This window comes from Drosophila arizonae, chromosome 3 (assembly GCF_054131065.1).
Source record: "Drosophila arizonae isolate 15081-1271.41 chromosome 3, UAZ_ARI_1.0, whole genome shotgun sequence".
In the NCBI taxonomy this organism is placed as follows: Eukaryota; Metazoa; Arthropoda; class Insecta; order Diptera; family Drosophilidae; genus Drosophila; species Drosophila arizonae.
Genome location: NC_142923.1, coordinates 17,937,400 through 17,963,397, shown reverse-complemented (window position 1 = coordinate 17,963,397; position 25,998 = coordinate 17,937,400). Strand labels below are relative to the sequence as shown.

General features: G+C 38.2%; 1 protein-coding gene across 2 annotated transcripts in view; it reads right to left on the bottom strand.

Moving 5' to 3' along the window:
• The window catches only part of rau (RA domain-containing protein rau), a 33,358-nt gene that overhangs the window by 1,651 nt on the left and 5,709 nt on the right, over positions 1–25,998 (bottom strand). The window contains exons 2-4 of one of the 2 annotated variants that reach the window (XM_089463602.1): positions 17,159–17,236; positions 189–371; positions 1–110 (exon numbers count right to left, since the gene is read on the bottom strand). In XM_089463602.1, the coding sequence (XP_089319728.1) occupies positions 1–110; positions 189–371 (293 nt within the window). In that variant the 5' untranslated portion in view covers positions 17,159–17,236. The remainder of the gene's footprint in view (positions 111–188; positions 372–17,158; positions 17,237–25,998) is intronic. The other variant, XM_018004704.2, reaches the window with a different exon arrangement.

The following is a 25,998-nucleotide window of genomic DNA, read 5'->3' as shown; positions in this document are numbered from 1 at the left end:
CGTCTCAGGAGCTGTGCAATCACCTCCTTGCTCGTCGTGTCCCACTGAATGCCCAGCGTCTTGTACTCAATGTCGATCTTCAGGCAGTTTGTGTAGACTTTGATTGTGGTCTGTGGAGGGGCGGAAGGGGAAGAGTGTGTGTTAGGAGTGAGTTGGGCCAGGCAAAGCAACTCTGAGTGGGGGCTCACCTGTGGCAGCTGCTCGTTGAGGCTCGAGTAGCTGGAGGCGCGCGATGGCGTTCGCTGCATATCGGTGGGCGGCTCCGGACTGCCGCACATGGAGCTGGCGCAGGAGGAGGCGTTGCTCGAGGAGCGCAGCGAGAGCGAATCGGAGCGATTGCGCAACGGCGAGATTTGTACGTGTTTCAGCATCTGCAAAGGAAGGGAACGAAAAGCGAAATGTGATGTGAGATACAGGCGGAACTCAGTTGGTATGAAGTTCACTTAAAGAACTAATGAATCAGAGAAATAATAAATGTGAAGGGTTAGAGTACGCTCTCGTCAAGAGATGACAAGCTAGAGAGCTAAAATATATTTTATATATGTTGAACTAGTTTAAAGGAACCATTCGTAGATGTAGTTCCCTTTACTAGTTCAGCAAATATTCAAGTGCTACTACAGAGACTAAGGTTATTCAATGAACCAGCTATGGAGTATGAACAGATACATGAATTGAGTTGGAATATGAAGCAAAGGAAGTAGAGAACGAACTGAAGTTGAAGTAAGTGTTAAGCGCTGGGTTGCTCATTAAAGAATTAGTTCAAATGAACGAATTTACAAATCTAACCATAAACAAGTAATGTAATGAAAGTCGAATGAGCTAACGAGCTTCTTGAAATAAACTAGCTAAAATTACAAAATATTCGATGGGCTTAAATAATTTGTTGAAGGCTTAGAGTAACTCGCAGAATGATGTGCCAAAAAATCGGTTCAAGTGACACAATGAACTAGTTCACATGAGCTAATGATACAACTTTTTACCAAACATGTTAAAACGAGCTAACGATCTTATTCCAAAGGGATTACGCTAATTGATTGAGGTATACGAAAAGAAAGTTCAGTAAGCTGTTAAATGAAGCCAACAAACTGATTCACATGAGTCATTATTCATAAGCTATTTTGCAAAGAACTAGTTCGCAAGAGTATTAGTATCAACTAACTCAGTTTGTAAACAATTAGCTTACATAAGGAACTAATTTCATCTATTTGCGGACTTTGTGAAAATGCTGTTCAGAGGCTTCCACACGTCAGAGTGTGAGAGAGACAGAGAGAGGGGGAGAGGGAGAGGGAGAGAGAGCGAGAGTTTGATAAGCCTGATATGTGAATCGAGTCAACTGTCTCAGCGACAGCAATAACAAGTGTCTGCCACATGAGCCAGACAGACATCGTCCTATATTGTATATGCATGTATGTATGTGTACGGGTGTATATGTATATATACTTATATGTATAGACCCAAGTCCGAGGCACTCGCTGGGCAGCCAAGCGGCTCTCGACTCTCGACTCTGAGTGACGCGTTGACCCGCGAGTTGGCGTTTCTTTTGCAACATTTGCCGCTAATTGCTTGGCGAGGGCGAGTGGGCATGCGAGAGGCTGAGCTGCTGGCGGGCACTCTATATTTCATGTCACACACTGCCACGCCTCCGCCTCGCACCCTTCTGCCGCCCCCTCTGCTGGGCATGCAACTTGTCTCGTATCGCATTGCATAGCTTGAGTGCCCGCTTCACTTGGTTCACTTGCTGCTCCACTTGGCCATTTGGGTGGTGGGGGCGTGGCTGGCTGGCCGTGTATATATGCATAAGTATGTATATGAATTAATTGTGTGAAAGATGCGCAATAGTTATTTAACTTTGCTTCTCCCCTCCCTCTCTTTCACACGCTTTCTCTCTCTCTCTCTCGCTCTCCCTTTGCAACTAGTTGATGCAATTTTAATTAATGCAGAGTCCAGCGCATTCTGTTTGATTAATGCATCGAAATTGATGCAATACTCAGAATTTTATTATATATATACATATTATATTATATGCCATATGCTACGTTCTCATCGCATCAATTAGCAGACGCCCACACACCGACAAAGAGAGACCGAGAGGAAGAGAGCGAGGGTGTGCGTGTGCGTGAGGTGGAAGCTGAGGGGGCAGTGCCGGATGTTGTTGGCCCGTTGGCAACTTCCGTTTAACACGGGCATTTACAATACGGCACGCCTCGCTCTTGCATTCAATCAGCACTTCAGCCAGCCCTCAGCTCAGCTCAGCTCTTTAGACCAAGCCCTAGACTGTGGGGTCTAGCTGCACTCCCCACCCCAAACTCTCCCGCTCTACGCACACACGTCGTCTTCCCCCCTCTCTCTCTCTCTCTCTCTCTCGCTCACTCATTTCGCTTTCATGGCTCATTGTCAATGCTTCGCGTTCCATGACGTGCCCAGCCGTGCCCTTTTCATAATTTCAATACATCACCAATTCAGGCACCCGCACACACACACATACACCGATAGAGACAGAGAGAGAAAGAGGGAGGAAGAGGGTCTGCTCGTTCAGCTGAGGGCTCTTCAGTGCGTTCTCCTGCTCGTTGCATGCTTCACTGCCGCAGCATTTGTCAAGCAGCAGCGATTTTTAACCCTGTCGACAAAGCACCTCTGCCTCTTCGACGTCTGCCCACTCCATATCAGGGTTGGAGCCTCTGCCTAAGCGTACCCACATTGCTGCCTCAGAGTTCATTTCGATGAGCCGGATGTTGCAACTTCATTAGCGATTTACAGTTGGCCAAGCTCAGCTCAAACAGTTTGACAGGCACTGCACACACAAATCGAAATATTTGGCATGCAAAGGAGAAAATCTACCACATATATATATATAGGGACAGTACGAGAGCCTAAGTCGCGGACAGTTAGAGGCAGAAGCAGAAGCAGAGGCAGCGGCAGCAGCAGCAGCAGCAGCGGCAAATTGAAATGCAAATCAAATAAATTAATTTTTCACACAAGTCGCAAAAGCTAACAAAATAATAAAAATAGAATGTATAATATTAAGAGCACTGACTTATGGATGCTCTATAAGGAATTGCCTAACCAACAAAATGTAAATCTAAGCAAATAGATCTATATACAGATATAGATATAGAAGATATGCCAAGACTTGAGTCGTCTATTGGTAAAGAGAATTATGAAATATATTCAACATTTAATATGCCCTGTTCCAATGTTGTCTGCAGGGTATAACAGGAAAACTCAAACAGCGAGAGAAAAACAGCAAAAAAAAATCATCGAAATGAAATTGGATTTGAAAAAAACATAAAATTTGAGACGATGCACGTGTCACAGCTCCTAAAAGAGATTGAGACAGTGAGACTGAGAGACTGAGAGAGAGAGAGAGAGAGAGAGAGAGTGAGAGTAAGAGAGCAAAAAAAGTAAAAGATGCGTTAGAAATATATACAAAAGTAGAGAAATAGAGATTAGTAGAGACAAAGAGAGAGAGGGAGAGAGAGAAATAGAGAGATATTACTGAAAGGGGAAAATGAGAAGAGAACAATTCAAGATTAGACTTAGAGAGATAGATATATATAGTAAGAGACAAAAAGAGGAAGCAAACACATGTAGAGGGAGCGTCTACATACGTACGTACAAACAGACGTTGAACTACATTTATCGATAAACATTACAGAAGTTATCGAAACAAACGGACTTTGTGAACCTTAATTGCCGCATTGTGAATAATGTTATGACCAAGTCTAGCCGACGACGATGAGCCTATAATAATGCACAACTTTGCCAATTACGTTAACGATAAGGCGAGCAGAGGTCAGGCAATATGGAGCTGCCTTTACGCCATTTACCAACACTCACAAGCGAAGCGAAGTGTTGCAAAGACGCATAAATTACCAAAGAGACAAGAAGAGAACAAAAGAGACGAAAAGAAACAGTCGAAAGTTGTTACGAATGATGCGAGTAGAAAGAGGAGTGGCTAGTTCAGAGATACCCTATGAAAGGCAACAGAAACTATAACTATATTATATTGGAGCCTTAGAATTAACTTAAGCAGATCCCTAAATCTCTTCCTAATCTGTTTGGAAGCGAAGGAGAATATTTAGCATGGTTTATATGATACTCTATAGTAGAGTTAGCTATATATATGAAATTCATACTTGATTATATGTTATTTAAATGGAGCTATGCGAGCTATAAGCTATATAGGCTTTGGCTAATAGCTATGACATTGCCTTAGCATCCTCCTTACGGGGCATACAGCAATTGCCTAGTCAGTCAAGTGATATAGGAGTAAAGCTTGCAAAACTCTCGAATTCGCAAACTGTTCAACTCTGTGAAACTCTGAAATGTTTCCAGCCAACGAGACGAATGTCGAATTTCGTGAGCTTATTTCAGTCGAGGAATGTTTTAATTTGAAGTTTCATCTTAGATTCGGCTTTTGGCTTCGGCTCTGGCTTTGACTTTGACTGCACGCACACACGAAATATTGCGATCTATCAGCGATTGGTTTGATAAAGACGCCAGCTGTGACATTTACGACTTAACGGCATGTCCTTGAACTGAATCCTGTTGCTGCTGCTGCTCATGCTGCTGTTTCTCTTTGGGCAAAAGTAAATCACAAACTGATTTTGTTGTTTTGGCAAGTTTGCGACTCTGGCTGGCTTGACGACTGCCTGACTTGTCAAAGCGCCGCCAGGCCATCATCCTTTATCATTTTCACACACCCACCCACACACACACACACACACACAGGCACACACACAGCCCGCTGCTCTCAATGTCAACGCATTATTGATTGAATAACCAGAAGACGAGACGGAAACTCATAGACGAATCAACACCAACAGCAACAGGATTCCAGACGCAAAGCTCAAGCTCAATATATTTTCATGGCTAGCAGACCGGAAAAAAAGGACCTACATCAAGGCGGAGAAAACACGCACACATACACACACACATAAACAAAAAAAAGTACAATGAGAGGCACAGCAAATGTTGCTTCCAGTTGCAACTTGTAAAAGTGTTTAAAGCATTTCTAACTGCCACGCCCACCCGAGGGCAACAGAGCTACACGAGAAAACACTTTAAAAAGGAGGAGAACAAAAGTGAGAGAGAGAGAGAAGAAAGGACACTTTGTGTACTCGATTACCATGTTCCTTATTTTCTTTTACTTATTAAATCTCTTGGAATTATTGAGATTTAATAAGTAAATAATTATATTATGCAAAAAGTAAATATACATATATTAAATATTACTAGAAAATACATAATATATTTATTTTATATGTATACATATTTATATAAATCATTGAATTCAATTGATATTCCTAAAATACGTCAAATGATTAAACATCAAAAATAATTACATTTTAAATATACATATATACAATATATTCTACTTAAACCTTCGCCAAATTCATAAAAATCACCCACTGCGCTTTATATTTATAAAATTTCTTTTATTACTTTAAAAAACCTCAAATCAGCAAATTCATGACCCGTTTAACTTTGCGGTTTTCTCGAATCATTTCAGCAAAGCGAAAATAAGAAGAAAAAAACTTTGCCACAAATATTTTCTAAAAATAACAACAAAAAATGGCTTTGTGTTTAAGGCTTGCATAAATTAAGTGTAAAGCCAAACATCCGAAATCACTCAACTAAGAATCAAAAGCAAATGAAAACAAGTAAGAAAGCTCTAGTCGAGACTGCTCGACTACGAGATCCCCTGAACCCTTGGAGCAATAGATATTTCAATAATTTTTCGCGTCTTTCAGCTTACACAAGAAACACGCACACACACACACACACAGGCACGTACGCACACACAGGCATACATACACACACACGCATACAGACACACATACACAGACACACACGCATACATACACAAACGCATACACACACACATACACATACACACACACATACACAATCACATACACACACATACACAAACACATACACATACAAGCACCCACGCATAAACACGCATGGGCTGCAGTGTGCGCTTACTATGAGAACTTAATTGTTTAATAACTTTTTTTGTGGACGTACGATCTTCATGAAACTTTCAGATTATGATTATAACATGGATATGCATGTAATTGCCAAAGCACAAGTCTCTAGTATTTGAAATACGCTTTTTACAAAAGTGAGGGTGAGGGGGTGAATTTAAGGGTGGGGGGTTAATTTTACCAAAAACCGAAATTGTATAAATTGCATATAAGCATACATTAAAAATTTGGAGACTCTAGCTATAAAGGTGTAGAAGATATAATTTTATAACTGGTTTTCGATAAGGTTTTTTATCGATAAAAAAAGATCGGGATGAGTTATCGAATTTTAATGATAAACTTGATATGCGCGCTGTAATTACGGACATTTTAAAAAAAATTTGAAGTCTCTAGCTCTTATATCTTCTGAAATCGACGCGTTCATACATACGGACAGACGGACAGACGGACAGACGGACAGACGGACAGACGGACAGACGGACAGACAGACGGACAGGGCCAAATCAACTCAGCTCGTCACCCTGATCAAGAATATATATACTTTGTGGGGTCTGCCACGCCTCCTTCTCCCTGTTACATACATTTCAACAAAACCATTATACCCTGATTTCCCATTGAAAATGGGTTCAGGGTATAATGAGCAACAGAAATATAAGAGAGCGAGAGAGAGAGAGAGAGAGACGGCAAATCAACTTGTGTTCAGCTCGAACGCACATTGGGGCAAAAGTTTGTCTAGAACAATGCATATTCGGAACAACAGCTAAAGCAATAAAAAATAAATATTAAAAAGATATATATATATATATATATATATTATATAAGCACAGCAAGCAGACCTTGCCTGACTCATAAACAAACATAAATAAAATTCTGTTAACAGTTAACGAAATTGGCAAATTAATGCTTGAATTAGGTTTTTCCATCTTTGTTTTAATAGATATTCAGTGAACAAATCGTGGAGGAGCTCAAGTGCACTCCAAGGGGCCGACAGACTAATTAATCCATTAACAACTTTAACAAGGACGGAATATTTCATTCCGCATTAGGCATTGGCTGATGCTGTTATTGCATAATTATTGAGAATTTTTTATTTTTTATTTTTGAATATTTTTAGACTCATTCACGAAAGTGAAATGAGTATATTGGTTTTGTGCAATGTCCGTCTTGCTGTCCGTCCGTCTGTCCGTCTGTCCGTCTGTCCGTCTGTCCGTATGAACGCAATCTATTTCGGCGCTATTGAAGCTAGAGACTTGAAATTTGGAACACATACTCGTGTATATCTCCGATTTATAAAGTGTTAAAATTTTCCCGATCCGCCCACTAGGGGCGTGGCAAATCGGAAAATGCATTTTCCGATATACCAGAAATCATGTTTGTTGAAGAGCTAGAAAGCTGAAATTTGGTATGTAGGTCCGCGCCAACCACCCAAGATCACAAGCTATGGCGGATATATCTCCGCCCATTAGGGGCGTGGCAAATCGGACAAAACTGTATCTCCTAAAGTTATAAACCTAGAATGCTGAAATTTTGCACGTAAGCTAATGTTTTAATTTTATGAAGATGGGTGAAAAAATTATATATCTACGCCCCTTAGGGGCGTGGCAAATCGGACCTGAAGATATAGTGATTTTTCGAATTCTGCTATATTTTAGGCACTATTGATGCTAGAGATCTGAAATTTGGTATATATACGCGGGTTGATCACCCAAGTCCAACGAGCTATGGTAGATATATGTCCGCCCATAGGGGGCGTGGCAAACCGCAAAAGTTTATATCTCCTACAATTTAAGAGCTAGAAGCTTCAAATTTGGATAGTTAAGTTACTGGTAGCCTCCTCTATCGATGCCCCAAAAATAATTTGTAAGCCTCTTTAGGGGCGTGGCATATCGAAAAATACCCTGTAATTTTCACATTTTTTGAGCGTAAGAATTCAAATTTTGCATTTAGGTAACCGGTTGCTCGTTCTAAGAACTGGCTAAAATTGAGGAGTCGACGGCCACTAGGGGCGTGGCAATCGGCATTTACAGTGCCCGTATTGCGACATTTATATGCGTCAGCCATCTATTTATGCATTTGTACATATAAATAAGCTTAATAGATATTCATAATACAAAAAGAAACATTTTTATGAATTTAAAAAAATTTAAAAGAAGCTAAAATAACAAAAATTTGCAATTTACAAAAAAAGTGTTTTCCGCGGGATTTGAACTCGCACCCAACCCAAACAGCATGTTTGTCAAAATAGCTAAAATAATGGTCGTCGGCGCTTCAGCCTACAGCACCACCACATCGTTTCGATCAATAGAAGTTAAAACGAAATCATATTATTGTTATGACGCCACATAGCAAAGAAAAGCCAGAGTGGTGGCTGGAAATTCAAAAACAATGCAAAGACAAATCAATCGCAACGAGATTCTTAGAATATGCTAGAGTACGCATTTATGTGTGCATACATACACACATACAAATGAGCGCGTGTATAAGGCTGGAATGCTTGATGCTATGCGTGCAGACTTACATGTATACATATGTATGTATTTGCATATATGTATTTGAGGGCTATTTAAGAAGAAACAAATTTAAACTTATAAAATTATTCGACTAAGAAAATGAAAAGTATTAAGTGCCAGTCAGTCAAGCTCGCACCTTCCCAATAAAATATCTATTTTATAAAAAACGAAATATGTATGAAAAAAAAAAAAAACATAGTAGAGGTTCGAACCTCCCTACTCTAACGTTACTTGCGTCGCCCTTAGCACCCGCGCCATTGCTTTGTTCGATCACTCAGCTGCTAAAATAGAATAGCTTAATAAGAGAGCGTCATCAGACAAAACTACAGTAACGGAAAGTCCAGAAATCAATCGAAATTCTAAGAATGTGAGAAAAGGCGCGCTTCTGTCTGTACGCATAGAATAGACGATGAGTGTGTGCACATGTATAGTAAAATCGCGCTGATCTGCTGCTAGCTTGAAGCCGGTATCCAATATATGGATATAAATACATGTATATTATTAAAAGTCAAAATTGTATAAATGATATACATATGCATGTAATTTGAATGCAATTATGCAATGATCATAGCAATAGCTATCGATGATTTTCCAATTTTAATGGGATCATGCCCTGTTTTCTGTTGCGTACTAGACTTGAAAATTGCACTATATACTCTGGTTGACAGCGTTTGGGCTGTGAATGAGTCTTCTGCAATCGGAATCGCCCGACTGCAACGTTCTTACTTGTTTTAGATTTATTTTATGAGGTACTTGCTTTAACTAGATATATAAATATTTCTCTGAAAACCTGAATCTGAGATTTTCTTTATTTTTTAATAATGTTAATTTTAATTTTAATAATATATACATTTTTTGTTTTAGTTTTAAAATACTTTTTGAACAACAAATGATATAAAATTGATTTGAAATTTAAACTTAATTAAAAAAAAAAAAAGCGCTATTTTTTTTCCAATATTTTGTTATTTTTTTTAATGTTATATTATTTATTTTGAGCAATTTTAATGTTGCCATTTATTTCAGTTTTTCATACTATTTATTTGACTTATCTTTTGTTTAATGACTTATTTAATCATTCATATTTAAGCTTTTTAAATAAAAATACAAATTGCACTTATAGTAGAAGATTTAATGGATGTTTTTTAAGCTTCATGCTCTTTAACTATTCAAGCACAGCATTATATATTTTACTTCAATCCAATAAACTTTGCAAGCTTTTCATGCGAAAAATGAATTTGTTAGCCGTTTGATGCGGATTTCCTATGAGCAATGCAATTACAATTACAATGTATTGCCGATTACATTTCATATATATGTATATTTATATATATTTTTGTATTTTATCTGACTTGTCGGCGCACTCAAATGCACAGATACAGATTTATATACACATATGTATATGTGTATGTATATATTTGTGTAATATGTATAATTAATGCCTAGCAAATTGTAAGCGGATGTGGCAACAGCTTGTGCATCCGAAAGTGCATTTCATTATTTTCAGGCATATATCTTTTTTCGTTCTCTTTTAAATTCTACAAATTTAAGCAATTAAGCTAAGTAAGTAAGTCATAAATATTTAATTGAAATCTACTCGTTTGCTCTGTTTATGTTTATAAGTTGTGCCTGGGCTCTGCACTCTGCATAAACAAACTACCATTCCCCAGTTGCCAAGCCGCATGATAATAAAAAAAAAATAAATAAATTGGCATTGATCGACTAGAAAATATCCTACTAGGGGTATCTAGAGGATCTATTATCTAGGGTCTTATGAAAGGGCATATTAGGTCAGGGCCTAAAAGCTTTAGACTCTGAGCTTACATACATAATTGAATATGTCCCGCATTTTAATATAATTTTGCAAAAATTAAATCTAATTCCTAACTATATACACATATTGAAGTTCCAGGAAAACATGGATTTAATTTTGGAGAAATCCAATCTATTTCTTAATTATATTATTGCACTGCATCATAAGTTCCAGGAAAATCGAAATTGTAAATCAACTCAAACCAAAATTTAGTTATATATATAGGTATATTTAATACCACACAAACTTTTACTGCTAATCAAAAAAGTGTAATTGCTGTGCTGGTTGAGCTGCAAAAGGCAATGCAAAATTGCAATGAAAGCCGACAAACAGAGAGAGAGAGAGAGAGAGATGCAGAGTGAGTTAAATGGCGAATAACTAGCATTAGCTTGTAGAACGCAATGCCTAAGTGCGCTATTTATTTATTTATTTTACTATTTTTTTTTTTTTTTTTCATTTCATTTCTTTTTTTTAATTTTTTTTTTTTTTTTTTTTTTTTTTTTTTTTTTTTTTGCAGCAGCAGCAGCAGCAGACAATTTGATTGCATTGGCCTTTTATGTAAGCAGCTTAACTTTGCCACGGTTGCTCTTCCTCCCTCACCCTCGCCCTTCTGGTTTTCAACTCTTTTGCATTAGCCAATTTGGGACGCAATTAAAAAGTGTTGCATGGCGCCAGGCGTAGAGCCGGCAAACGCGAAAAAAAATTCCAGCTAAAAATAAGCCAAAAGTAAAAGCAAAAAAAAAAACTCGTTGGTCAAAAAAATTAACTATGTATTTTTGCTAAGCTGCTTTTATAGCGTCTACACTTTTTTCTTCTTGTTGCTTGTTTTCAATTTGATAAAAACGCAAAATAAATTTCATTATGCTACAAGAGCAGCAGCAGCAGCAGATAAGTACATATATTATATACATGTACATATTGTGGTATAGCTGCTTCCGAGAGGGTTTTTCTTTTTTGGTTTTGGCTGTGGATTAACTGCTTTTTAATTGCTATAAAAAGTGGCTCAGCTTGCTGTATTCATTCTGCTGCCACGCGCCTTTGTTCTCTCCATAAAACGAAGGACGAACTACATAGCCCGAGCAGAAGCTGGCATGGGCCAGGCTAGGCTAACCCTTAAAAGGGCCGCTCAGCAACTCAGCTCAGCTCAGCTCAGCTCAGATGCTCATTAAAAATAGCTGTTGTTATAGACAAAGAGCGGGAATGTGTGGAGCAGTAAGTGCTTCTAGCATGGAATATGCGGTACGTTAATACAAGAGTAAGACTAAAAATAAATACAAGTGCAAGCATAGTCAAGCTAGAGATACCCAGCTATGCTGATAAGAAGTCGAGGAGAGATTTGGGAGAAAGACTAGGATATGTTGAAGTGAAGTGTATGATCAATTCGATCAATCAATTGATTGAAAATGGGATGTGATATGATACAGGAGATTCTAATATATAAGGATGAGAAGGTATGTGATATTACGATTGATATATAATACGATAATATCAAATTAATATGATAAATATCAAATATTTAACATTAATAAACATATGTCAACCTGAGTCAACATGATATTTAAGATGAAATAGGTTTTAAGCTGAAATAGTATATAATTTATCAATCTCAGTTTATCATTTAGCATATTGATTTTATTAACTGTATCATATATCATATACAACATTTTCGATTTGTATCGAATTGTTAATTTCTAACTAATTATTAATAATAATAAAAAGAAAATTAATTTTTTTTTTTCCCTGCAGTTACTTTTAACATTCTTTAAGAAAAAGACTTCTCCAGCTTCCCTCATTTATAATTATTACTTTTTTTTTTTATTTCCATCTCTTCATTTTTTCATTTCCATCTCTTTTCCTCTACACACACCTTGCCCTCATTATATGCCCTCAAAGCCCATTCTCTACTTACAGGGTATATAAATAGAGTGCAACAGAACGCGTTAAGTCCACAGCTGTTAAGGCAAGCGTTAAGTCAGTTAAACACAAAAAAATGTCCAAAAAGCAGCCACAAGAAAGAAAATGGTTATGCGAGCCAAAGAGCAAAGCGTAAACGCAGCTAAAGCTGTGAAAAGTTCTTGAGAAACAAGAAATAGTCAGAGCAAAGAGCAGTCGAGAAAACGGCAGAAATTATGCCTAACTTATGCTTATGGCAAGAGTCAGCCAAGCATTATCTAAAATATCTTAAGAGACCTAGTCCAAATTGAGGCTATGCAGCGGTTCCGGATCATGCAACGACTGCGCTGGACATTATGCAAAATAGGGGCACATATTAACATGAAATTGCGGGAGTCTGGCAAGCCTTTAAACCGCTGCCACGAAAATTACTTTTCGCCCGAGCTGAAAGGTGAAAGGAGAAGAGGGTAGCTCTACTGTAACCCCAGGCAGGAGCCACAAGTTCAGACTCTAAGCCAAATAGTTGAGAGTGCATCAATGGAGATAAGAAAGTTCGACTATTTACAAATTTAAATTCTGCATTCGAATATTCATCTCTGTATAGCTATATAACGGGTATTGCAGAGTCGACTATTGGCTGGGCAACTGCAAATACTCATCACGCATACGCAGCGTGTGTCGCGGGGATATTGTGGGGCAGCATCATGTGGCAGGCAGGTGTTGCCATCAATTGTTGTTGCTGTGGGCGCCAAAATTGCATAAGTGGCGCTTCGTGTGACAGTTATACCAAAAACAAAACCCACAGCCGTTGCGCAAGGGATCATCGGATCGAAGAGGGATGGGGGATGGGATGTGGTGGGTGTGGTCCATTTCTGGCAGCATGCTGTCAATCAGAGGGCTGCCAGACCACCGCACTAAAGTGCAGTTGCAGTTACATTTTGCGTTTTTGTGGCGTTAATAACATGAGCATATTTACCAGAAAGAGAAGGCAAGATGGAAAGAGTGAGAGAGAGAGAGAGATGGAGTAAGGGAGAGCGAGGACGGAAGAGCGGCTGGCACATGTCAGATGATGGCAGCACAAATGAATTGCAATTATTTAGAGCATGCTTTTAGGCACTGCCACGCCTTCCACGCCGCCCTCAAACACAAATATATATTAAGCTGCAGCTACACGAGCTTCCGCCCCCGCCTCCGCCTCCCTCGAGCAAATGTCAGTTACAAATTTTGTGGTCAACAAATGGCATTGGCTTTGCTTGCATTTCACTAACTGTGCGTGTGCGTGCGTGTGTGAGTGTGTGTGCGCTGTGTGTGTATTGAGTGTATATGTGCGTGCATTTTGTCACCTAATCATTTGCATATTTCTGTGGCATTTTATGCGTATTTATTTTTGCAAAGTTTTCGACAAAGAAAATTTTAAATGGTTTTCCATGCCCACGATGCAGAAAAAGGGTATATTAGTTTGACGGAATTACATACACATAAGGGCAAAGGCAATTGCAATAATTTTTTTTTTTTTTTTTTTTTTTCTTAAAAATAAAATATAAAAAAATAAAAATAAAAAATAATAATAATATATATCGGTATTTATTCGTTTATACTAAAAAAAAAAATTAAATAAAATTTTTAGATTCATTTTTGATTTGCTAATTTTTGCTTTTTAATCTTTTTTTGAAATAAATAAATTAAAATTTTTAAATTAAGTTTTGATTTTCCAATAATTGCCTTTTAAAGTGTCCCACAATTCCAATTATATTGCATATTAAATATATATCAAACTAAGTGCCCTTTCGTCTAGAGATTCCGCTGCATCAAGATGCAAACAGAAACATTATGCAAGCTTCAATGCAATAAAGGTAAAAGCGCAGCGCATGATTTTTCCTTCACCGTCACGCCCACCTGCCACGCCTGCAGTTAGCCTGGTAGCCAGCCAGGCAGGCGTGCAGGCAGCCAGCATCCGCACCGCATCCATAAATTGCATATTTTAAAAGTGTCGTAAATTTTGCGTAGGTGCGAAAACGAACTCTGAAATTGTAACGAATACCGTGAGGCACACACACACACACACACCCATGCACACCTATTCGCCTGCTCTCTTCACTCGGCTCCTCCTCCTGCTCTATTCCTCTCGCTTTCCAATTTACTCTTGCCTACCTTGGGGCGCAAACTTTCGCCTCTTTTTTTTGAGTGGAGGCCAACGCGCATAAATTCAAAGTCAAGTTTTTGGCAAACGCATGTTTATGCCACATGGGGCGTGTGGGCGTGGCAGCTAACAGCCAACAAATTTATATTGCTAGATTCAGAGTGCTGCCAATAATTGCATATGATTTTACAGCGGAAGTTGAGTAGAGTTGAGCGAGACAGAGAGAGAGGGAGGGAGTGAGTAAGAGAGAGAGAGGGCGAGCCAGGCGTGGCATGCATCAATTGGAAGCCGCGCTGAGTAGCATGCCTCAAGGCAGCGAGACAGTCAAATTAAGTGCATCCTTTGCAGCACAAAAACATCTCATAGACACACAGACACGCACACACACACACATAGACACACACTCTCCAGCACGCAAACAAGCGCGTAAAACAGGAAGTCAAACTGAAAGAAATTACTTCCTATGCAGCAGCCTTATTAAAAAGAACGAGCCAGCAATTGAGCGAGCGAGAGAGAGAGAGAGAGGCAGCTACATATATATTAAATTTATCAGTTGCATAGACACAGTTTTCTAGTCACTTCCGCTGGCAACTTGTTGCAAACATGTTTGTCTCTTGGAATTTGCCTGCATAAATTCTTTCGATATGATTTATGCCTGAGAGCGAGACACTTGAACAAAGAGAGAGAGAGAGAGAGAGAGAGAGGGAGGAGCAGCGACAGCAGGTGGCGGCTGTGTGACAAAAACTGGTTCGAAATGCATTCGGCATCGGCATCGGCATCGGCATCCGGCAGCACCCAAGCTCTGGCATCAGAAGCAGCAGAAATAACTCCACGAGGCGTGTTGCAAATGTTTAAGCATTTAAATTGCCAGCTAGAGCGAAGGAAACGCTTGTCTCATTGAAGTTATGTGCGTATTGACAAGCGAGCGGAAGGGCGAGGGGGAGCGACAGCGGGAGAGGGAGCGAGAGAGGCGGGCCATGCGAGTTGTCCAATTGGCATGCCAGGCACAGGTTGCGTCACAATCAGCGTCAGTTAATAGCGGTTCATTCGTTTGCTCAAGAGTATCTCTTCGGCTTTTTACTGGCGTCAGCTCACGTAGGAGCGTTAGCTAAGCCCCCTCCCCCTTTCACCCTCACACTCTTTCTCCACCAGCAGTGAATTCACTCCTACTTCAATCTGGGCAAATCACTCACATTATATTACAGTGCCACGCCCCAAATAACACGCCCTAACTACTAGATTTGACAGCCCTTCACACGCACACACACGCATACACACACGCACACACAGTAATACACGTGTGTACCCCCCTTTGAACTTTTTTCATTATCACATTTGCAACGCCGCAAAAATGTACTAAAAAAAATTCAAGTCTAGAATGTATATAGACTAACAGGTACCCTGTATATTTATAATTGTATACACATACATATATAACAAAACCACAGCGCAGCTCAAACAAAATGCTAGAAGGCAAGCACAGTTATATTTACAGGATATCTCATAGCCCTATATATATGTATATACATATAGACATCTATATAGACATATCTATATTTATAGTTTTCAAATAACTTTTCAGTATATAAATTTCCTCATAGACAATATACCCCCTTCCCACTTCATTTCCGCTACAGGGTATATAAATTGGGTTTGGGTTTGGGTTTTGGGGTAGCGCCGTGAGTGTGTGTCGCATGTGCCTTAAAGTAGATTGTTAATAGAAGTTCTCCAACTTTGACAAGCGCAGCTCGGGCGCCACGTTAGACCCATAGAGCCACACCTACAAATCGGGAGGGCGTAGCGCGACGGGGGCGTGGCAGCTGCTGTTCAATTACATTTGGGTTTGTGGTAAAACAACGGAACATGCAGCAACATTAATTTCTAGGGTGTGCGTGTGTGAGTGCGTGAGTGTGTGTGTGTGTGTGCGTGAGTGTGTGTGTGTGTGTGCGTGTGTCGACAACAGGAAATGTAAGCAGTATTTGGCAAAAGTTGGGGAAATTCAATTAGTTGTCCAACAAATGCGTAAAGATAATAGAAAATTTTATTATCTATTAGCGACCCAAAATCTTAATAGTTTCGGATATATACTATGTACATACATCTATCTATATAGAGGCGGTCATTCAAATAGATTTGGTAATGCCTAAAGCCCTCATTTATTCAGTCACTCATTAAATCATTCTTAATTTGATATGCAGGCCCCCGAGAGCTCTGCTTTCTATTTGCTGTCAAATTATTTGCCCAGGAATTTAAGACTATTAAAAAAAGTTGCAGGAAGAAGAAGAAGTAGAAGGACAACAGTTTGTTGTCTTTTTTTGTGCTGTTGTCTTGGGCATTACGCAAAACATATTTTAAAATATATTATACACTGCGAGAAAATGCTTTAGCTCATTTTGAAAACCTGATTTAGAAATGCTTTAAAATTTCTTTTGCTCTGCCTGCGGCTTCTGGTATTCTGTTCAATTCATTTAGGCAGGCCCCACATTTTCGCTCAGTGCAGTTATGTGTGTATATCCCTATTTATAGTAGCGACAGCGGCGTGCGCACAAAATCAACAAAGAGGGCACACAAAGACAAACCTCAGCTCAAAGGTAAACAAAAGCCGCCAAAGGGACACACGAACACGAACACGAACACGAACATCGCAGCAGCCGCTCAAAAAGGTGCCGAGGTGGGGCAGGAGGGGCAGGAGGGGCAGCAGGAGGAGCGGTTCTGGTTCTTGAAGTGCTACCCAGGCTACAAGCTATTAAATTTTATATGTCTTGTCATTTAAAGAATTCCGTTGGCTGTTGCTAAGCGCGTCTCAAATTACCTTATAAATAGTTAGTCGAGCACTAAAAGTCGCTGACGACTTGCGGATGCGACGCTGAGATATGCATTCAAAGCTTACCTGCAAAGAGAGAGAGAGAGAGAGAGAGAGGGAGAGTGAGTTAGCATTAGAGTGAGCGAGCGAATAGTTGACTAATTGTTAGATGGCTGATAGAGCTTCATGTTAGTTCCATTGTAAGAATGTCAAGCTAATATGGCCATAAAAATTATGGCTAGAGCGTGGCTATGGCTAAGCTATGCCACTTGCGATTACAGGGTATATACATATGTGCACATGGGTATGCTATGCTAATTTGTAGAACTATTTTATGTCACACATTCGAATTTAACAGAAATAATGTCTACAAGTGTGGAATATTTTAGTATTTTTTTCAATTGGTATTTTTTGCTATTAATATCATCAATAATATTTGATTATTCAAATTTTTAATCATTGTGCATAGTGTTTTTATTTACGTTGGTATTTTTTCCTAATAATAAATCAATTTTATACTTTCGCTACAAAAATGTAATAATATTTCTGATCAGATTAGATCATTCAAATTTAGTCATCCGTCATATCTGTCTGCAATAATGTAGTATTTTTTACGTTGGTATTTTTTAATACCATTTATTTGATTGATTATTCAAATTTATAGTCATATATTTATATATGTTAATTATGATATTATTTAGTATATTTTTAGTATTTTTTATAACCCATATTTTGAAGTATTTTTAAGTATTTAATTTTGTCTGATTTTAGCTACTTGTATTTTCTGCTATTTTCTTATTTGCTATACGCCTTACATTTGTCTAATGTCGTCTAGCAAAAGGTATTTTTGTTAATATTTTGGTATTTTCTATGCACTTCCTTCAGTATTACTTTGTTCTTTTTGTATTTTTCAAGTATTTTCTACATTATCTCATCTCCTTTCATGCTAGTGATAACTGCCATGATTATTTCCATAGAGATTCAAATTGAAAGTGCATCTGCTTTGGATTCCCATGCCTTGGATGATGAGATGGCCACGCGACAGCTGCCAGTGCGCAGAAAAAAAAAACGAATATGAAAAACCATATGGGAAAATGTGCCAAAAACAAAAAAAATAGAAAAGAAGAAAACAACACACACACACACACACATACACAGACAGACGACATCACAACAATCTGGTCACGCACATATGCTGCCAGTTCCCAGCCAACAGATACTTCATATATTACACATATATATATATGAATGCACTTGATGCGGCGCGCAGCAGCTGACTTGCAGTCCTTGCCCATAGCTGTAGCTGTAGCTGCAGCTAGCTGGGCGATAGAGTGTGGGAATTTGGCTATGAGAAATCCGAGTCGAACTGGAAGGCAGCTGCTGCCGCTCTGCTGCTGCTGCTGCTGCTGCAGCTTCACATGCCGAGATCTATGCGTTAGCCGGCAGGTAGAAGTAGGAAATGTGCGTGTGTGCGTTTTGTGAGTGGAACATGTGCATAGAAATGGAAATGGGAAATGGAAATGGAAATGGGAAATAGATAGCAGTGCATTTTGTGGATACACAAAATCAAAGTCAATGCCGAATGTCGAATGCCGAATGTCGAATGTGGAGCAAAAGATTTTAATTTGCCAGCTGGCTTAGCGTTGCTTTAGTTCGTTTATGGATTTCCGGTTGGGGGTTTTTCTAGCTGATTCTAGTTGTTGTTGCTGCTGCTGCTGTTGTTGGAGCGGATGCGGTAGCAGCGGCACTTTCGTTCAGTTCAGAGGTCAGCACTAACGAGATCTGCTCTTAAGTCAGTCTTTTGTTCGGGCCCAACGCCCACAATTAGGGCACAGCAACAACAGTTGTTGAGGTTCTCTCGTAGGTGTGAAAAGAGTTTTTTTTTTTTGTCTTTCTTTTAATACTTCTCTTTGTGTTTGTTCGTTTCGCTGAGCGTCTAATCTTTCCAGGTAGGGGCTCTTGCTGTCTTGGGCCTCAAGATTGATGCATGCGCACGATAAGCGTAGGCTGCGAGTCTCCTTCTCTCTCTCTCTCTTTCTCTCTCTCAGCCTTTATCTATAAAATACTTATGAGCATTGTCTTAGAGCGTTGACAAGTTGAGCACTGCAGTTCAAGAGCTTGCGCAATACCATTTAGTCGGAAAATGGGAAACAGTAATGGGGAAAATTTGGTAAACTCATTTGGGTTGAGACCAAAGTGGAGCAGACAATTGGATTTGCATTATCATAGTTGATGGTATATATAACTGAAACTAGCTCAATTAGTCACTGAATCAGCTCAAAAGAACTGGCTCAAAGTTCAAAGACACTAAGGGTCTGAGCTTGAATCTTGCTCAAATCATTCAAATGAACAAAAATATTACTGAAATGAAGTAGTTCCTATTAAATAATTCTTTTTACATCTACAACTCTCGATTTGTTATGGTAAATTAAAAGGATTATTTTTCAGATTGACTTTAAATTTTTTCATATCTTATATATTTCTTCTTAAATAGAACTATATTAAGCTTAAATTATTTTCCCATGGTCTCAAATTTTGTTTTCGTATTATCTATTTATATACCTCTATTATATACTATTATATTCAGTATTAGCTAGAAATTGGTAGTCATATTCCATTTCTCATAAATTCCATTCTCATTTCCAAGTAATGTCATTATATTACTTTCATTTTCAGCTTTGATTTGCTCCATGATTTGCAACTTTTCCCCAGTTCTCTATAATTTCTAACTAATTTTATTATGTCACTTATTGTATCAATGTATTTACGATTCTTCATTTCGGCTTTTGTACACCTGTTTTTATTCAACACCAACAATTGATTGGTTCTTCTCAGAACTATTTCACACAATTTCTCTGACTCTCTTTTATGTAGTACTATAAAATTTCATAGCTCATAATCCGGCATCTATAATGCCAATCATTGAGCAGCTCCCAGTGTCCGAGCCACATCAACAATTAGCTAACGAGTCGAGTACAAATTCCTTTCGAGTCAGGTGAATTGACTTCCTGTCGTCAATAGGAAAAGTCGTTAAAGAACATTTCTCGAATCTTAACAGAATGCGAAACATTCATTTGTCAAGAGACGCGTCACAAATTTTGTGGGCATGAGTGGGCAACAACAACAATAACGACAACAACAACAACAAATCAACGACAGGAAGTTCACTTTTTTGTTGATTTGTTTTTTATATAACTTCTATTTATATATATTTATTATTATGTGTGCTCATAAATCAGAAGATGTTACAAAAAAAAAAAAAAAATGGAAGAATTTACTGCGCATTTTAATGAGCTTCTGTTTTGGTTTGGCTTTTTTTTTCTGTTTTGACTTTTTTGCTGATTTCTTGGGAATTACGGCGGACCAACTGCGAATTAAACTAAACTAGTTTTCAGTTTTCCGAGAGGGCAGGCGCAAAAAAAACGAATTCCTATTTTCATAGCATTGTTTTTTTCTTCTTCTTCTTTTTGGCTGTTTCTTTTTCTTGTTTTCTTTTGGTCACTTTTTGCTGGTGCCGCCAAATTTTGGTCTGGCTAACCGAAATGAAGTACAAATGAAATTACACAATTCTTATAAAATGTTGCTTTTGTTGTAGCTCTGACTGCGGCTTTTGCGCTAATGGGCAAGTTCTTTGCGACTGTAGAGTCTGCGACAGCAGCTTGGCTGCTGTATAAATATAATTATAATATTCTATCTACCTCTCTCTGGCTTGCTCTCTCTTTCTCGCTACCCATACCTCTTCCTCAAATTTTGTTTAAGTTCGCACAGTTGCCAACGACATAGGCAAATAAGTACTTAAAATGTTTGGCCAGCAACAAGTTTCGGGCAACATTGTTTGCACTCCATTAAGAATGCAAGAGAAAAATGTTGCTCAACATGCGCGAAGGCTGAGCAAGTGCAGACGCAAGCAGCAGCAATCAGCAACAGCAACAACAACAGCAGCGACTACTGACTACAACAACATTTAGCTATTTGTCACGCTTTGACGTTGCTGCTGCGCTGCTCGCGTCGCTGTCGCCATTGCCGTTGCAGTGTTTCTGTCCCTGGCAGCAGCACGCGACGACGCCGCCGCTTAGTCATTTATTTATGCAGTGCTTTCGTTGCTGTTGTTGTTGCTGTTGTTGCTGTTGCTGTTGTTGGTACTTATGCTGTGGGTCTTTGACTTTGCTTTGCGCTTTTTTCCGCGTTTGTCAACAAAGTTTCTATGCAGCTGCTCTGACCGTAGCTAATTGTTGCTCTGGCTGACTGGGATGATGTTGCTAAGGTGAGTGGCCCCTCTGCAATTTTTGTTGCCATTACGTTGGCAAATCGCTTTCAACTTGTTGACGTGTCTGATGGCTGCATTTCACCTGGTCGGTGTTGTTGTTTTTGCTGTTGTTGCTGGGCAACAACAAATTGGCTTTACCTGGTATTTAGTAACTGTTAATACGGAAAGCTCATGTGCTTTTTCCGTAGTCGCAGCTGTCGGAAAACTAATTAAAAACTGCGCACCGAGAGAACCGAAAAATAATCAAAAAAATATATATTAAATCTGTAGAGCTGACCATACGGCACTCAATTAAACTCAATTGCTGTCAATTAATTAATCAATTATTTTCATTTTATCTTCCCAGTTTTTCTTTTGACTTTTCCTACTTCTTTTTTTTTTTATGTTTTTCACTTAATGCTTGCTTTAATTTGGGCGCAACTGTTTGTGGGTGGTGTCTGGCCGACTCTTGACAATTTTTATTTCTTTTATTTTTATTTTTTATTATATATGTTCATACGTCTGTATGTGTGTGGGCGTGCGTCAAAAGTGATTTTTAATGTCTTACATAGGGTATATATAGGGGGTATATACACGTACATACGTGATATAGATAAGAATAATGTGAATATCATAATTAATTATTATATTAAGTTACGAAAGTGTCTGTAAGATACAAAAGTATTTGTAGACAGGTTTATTACGTTCTTAAATAAGAGATAAATGTAAAAATATCTATCAAATACATTAGAATCTTTTCATTACAAATGTATCTAAAAGATACAAAAGTTGCAAACAGATGTAATTCGGTAAATAACGAGTTAATTGAAGAAATTCTTGAGTATCATCATCTAAGCAATCCAGGGTATTTAACCATATCGGCTCGGTCCAGCCGCCTGGCAGCCCAACAGCTTGAGCCAAAAGTGCTCGACTCGAGCACATTGTTGAAATTAATTAAATATCGCTCTCAAATTATGCACAACATTTACAGAGCACTCTCGCAGCAGACGAGTTTAAAGAGCTGCAGCTAAATATAAATTTTGTCTTTACATATTTCTGGCGCTGCACCAGAAAACTTTTATTGAAAGCCTGTCATATTTTATGGCATTTGGTGCAGCAGCAGCCAAAAAAAAAAAAAAAAAAAAAAAAAAAAATAGAAACAACACAAAACTGTTGCCGCATCATAAATATTTAAAAAACACAAGAAGAAGCAGAAATCTATGTAAAAATCGCATAAAGCTTTCAGCATTCAGCAGAAATTATAAATTCAGAGCTACGTTTTTTTTTTTTATTTTGTTTTTTCGATTTTTTTGCTTACACAATTACAAAAGGTAAACTAAAATTCTATGGAACTGGCAGCGAGCATTGTTTCACCTGTCAATAAACGATTGCAACAAGGCAAAAGCTGGAAGCCAACAAATGCTGCAATCTCTAATATCGAGTTGGGCAGCTGCCTTTAATTATGTGAAAAATGTGTGGAAAAGTGATTTCAATGGGTGAGTTTTCCCAGAGCTAAACGCTGCCATTAGAGACAAGGTTGCATCGCTTATGTGTGTGTGTGTGTCTGTGTGAGTAGATAAAGCAACAAATTGCATATTTGTTCGAATAAATCAAAAAACATTTCAAGTATTTGAAACACAAAATAAAAAGATATACTAAGAGCAGCCACCACTCGAACAACAACAATGCGAGCCCACATATGTGTCTGAGGAATACAAACAACAACAAAAACAAGAGCAAGAATTCCAAGAAGAAGACCTGAAGCAACTCAGCCGCAACTTAATGAAGTTATGCCATGAGGGGGAAAACTGAAAACAGTTTTCAGTCTTGGCAAAAGGGTCGCAGCTCATATTAAAAAAGATAGAGCAACTGTTCATAAATTTATATATATATATATATATAGATATATCTGCTTGTATAGGCATAGATATATGCTGCACTTAAGCGTCAACAATTAATTTCTCTGGCTGTCGATTAAGTTGTTTTTTCTACATTTTATTTTAAGATTCCATAGAGCTCGAGCACTATTTCTGGTCGCAGTGTGGGAGTTCAAGCAGCTCATTTCAGATAAGTTTCAATGTAAAGAACGATGTGTCATTATGAAGAGCTGCAACAGCCACAACAACAGCAACAGCATCCAGTGCAGTGGCTCAAGGCAAATGATATGAATTACTTGCAATTGCTATTATTACATTTAACTTGAACCTTGAGCTCAGATTAAAGTTCCTGATAAGTTGATATAAAAATTGATATAAACTTGCTCGCCTCTCATGCAAAAATGTTTTGTGCACGCACAATTAAGTCGCCTGGGCGCTTGGCCCAAAAGATTGTGGCTAACTTGGACAGCTATATGCTTCCTGCTCTTTGCTCGCTTCCTCTCTCTCTATCTCTCTCTATATATAAATATATATATATATAGACATATCTCACGCCTCTGTCATCATGTGTTGGGCCAAGGAAGAAGACGTCAACTTGTCACTTGGCTGCAACAACAACAACAACAACAACAGTAACTGCCTTTAAGTTGTTTAATTTGTCAAAGCGTGCGAGAAGAAGCTATAAACTGAAATATGCAAAGTCAACATTGTATAGAACGAAGCCAAGATACACTAACTGAACAGGTTTCTGTTAGCCTGCTGTAGCTTGAAATACTTAAGCAAATACTGAAGATTTTTTTAAATTAAATCTTAAAATGAAAAAGTTTTAATCTAAAAATTTAAATTATTTTTACTAAGAGTTGAATTTAAACTAATGTAATGAAATTTAATATACATATTAATTATTGGCAAATTAGTACTAAATACTAAATTATTATTATTTATTTATTATTATTATTATTATTTATTTATTTATTTATTTATTTTTTTTTTTTTTTTTGTAAAACATATAAAATTAATTTAGATAAATATTATTTAAGTGCGCTGATGCAATTATTGAAATCATTTTCAAGAATAGCCACAAAAGTTCACAAAAATAACATAAAACAACAAAAAATATAATAAAATTAAATTATAAAAAATTAATACAACAACATTAAAAAGTAATTAATTCAAGTAAATTTTTTAATATAATTATATGTTGAAATAAAAATAAAATTCCGTAAAATAAATTATTATGTAAATAAATAAACATTAACATAAAATATTTTAAATATAAAATATTTTAAAGTTAAATACAACAAATATATATCATTTCAATTGAGTTAAATAAAATAAATAGCTGAGTCTATTAATGGCAAATTACATTAATTCCAAATGAAAATCAACAAATGCAATTTCCAGTACATCAAATCTCTCAACAACTGCTTTGGCTTTGCCTTGTTCCAGTTTCAAGCCAAAGTGTTTAAGCCCTGTTAAAACTTTCAAGATCTCTTGGCGAAAAAAAAATGCAGTTGGGATTGCCCAGAGTTTAGTATAAATACAATTTTTTAGTCGTTTATCCTTGCATTTTTTTGTTGAGTCTGTTATTTTTTGCTTTTGGTATTTTACAAGCTGCGCTGTGTCTGTGCCAAGTGTTTGTGCATTTAGCCGCTTGGCAGTGACTGATGTGCAGAAATTAATCACGCTCAAATAGAGCGCCAAGTGGACAACAGCTTTTTTTAGTTTTTTTTTTTTTTCTTTAGTTGCTTTTGTTTTATGGAATTTGCTTTGGTTTTTGGTTGTTTTTTGGGCGTTTACATAGTCTTTTAAACAGAGGCGCTTCCGGCCTTAACCCTTACAATGAACAACGGGTGTTAAGGTGCACGCATATCGATTACGACAGAGAGGGAAAGAGCAACAGAGAGAGAGAGAGAGGAGCGGGGGAGCGAGTATGATAGTGAGAGTCATTGCTGCAGTTGAACAGTTAATGAATCCAAGCAAAAGAAGAGACAGGCCAAGAGAGAGAGAGAGAGAGAGAGAGAGTGAGCGAGAGAGGGGGGAGCGGGACAAAAACTGCAAGTCAATCAAGTTGTGTGTTGGGCACATTCCCACAGTGCATTAAAGTCAAGGCAACAACAGAGCCCCACACATACCACAAAGCGGCAACAACAGCCCGCTGCCCCCGAGATAGCCTAGCCTTTGCCAGTCAGGATTTGCAGCTGGGAACACGGAATGGGAATCAGCAGCTAGCTGCTCCGCCTCGTTCACATTTTGCGGTTTACATTTACAGCTCGAGAGCAGCTGTTGGGCGTGAGAATTTGTCGCACAATTTTCGCTTTTTTTTTATTTTTTGTTGTCTTCTTATCTTGTGTTGCTTTATTTCTGCGCCACCAGGTGAGGGCGGCTAAGGTAATGTAGAAAGCCGAGCTTTAATCGTATTTTAAGCTGGGGCCACAATGAAAGTTTCATGTGCGGTCAAATCAAAAGCCAAGCAGCAACAGCAGCGACTGCTCGCTCTTGACCCTAATGAACAGAGCTGAGAATCACCGAGAAGCGTCGCATTTGACGGATGAAAGTTCACGTTTGCAGTTGATTAGCCATTAAAGATGGCAAAAGACACAACAATTAATGCTAAAGAGTCTCGCTTAAGCACTAATCTAGAAAGTGTTCAGCAATCGCCTGTTTTTCTTTTTTTTTTAGCTCACACTTTACATTGGGGAAAACTTAAGACACAAACCAGTGCA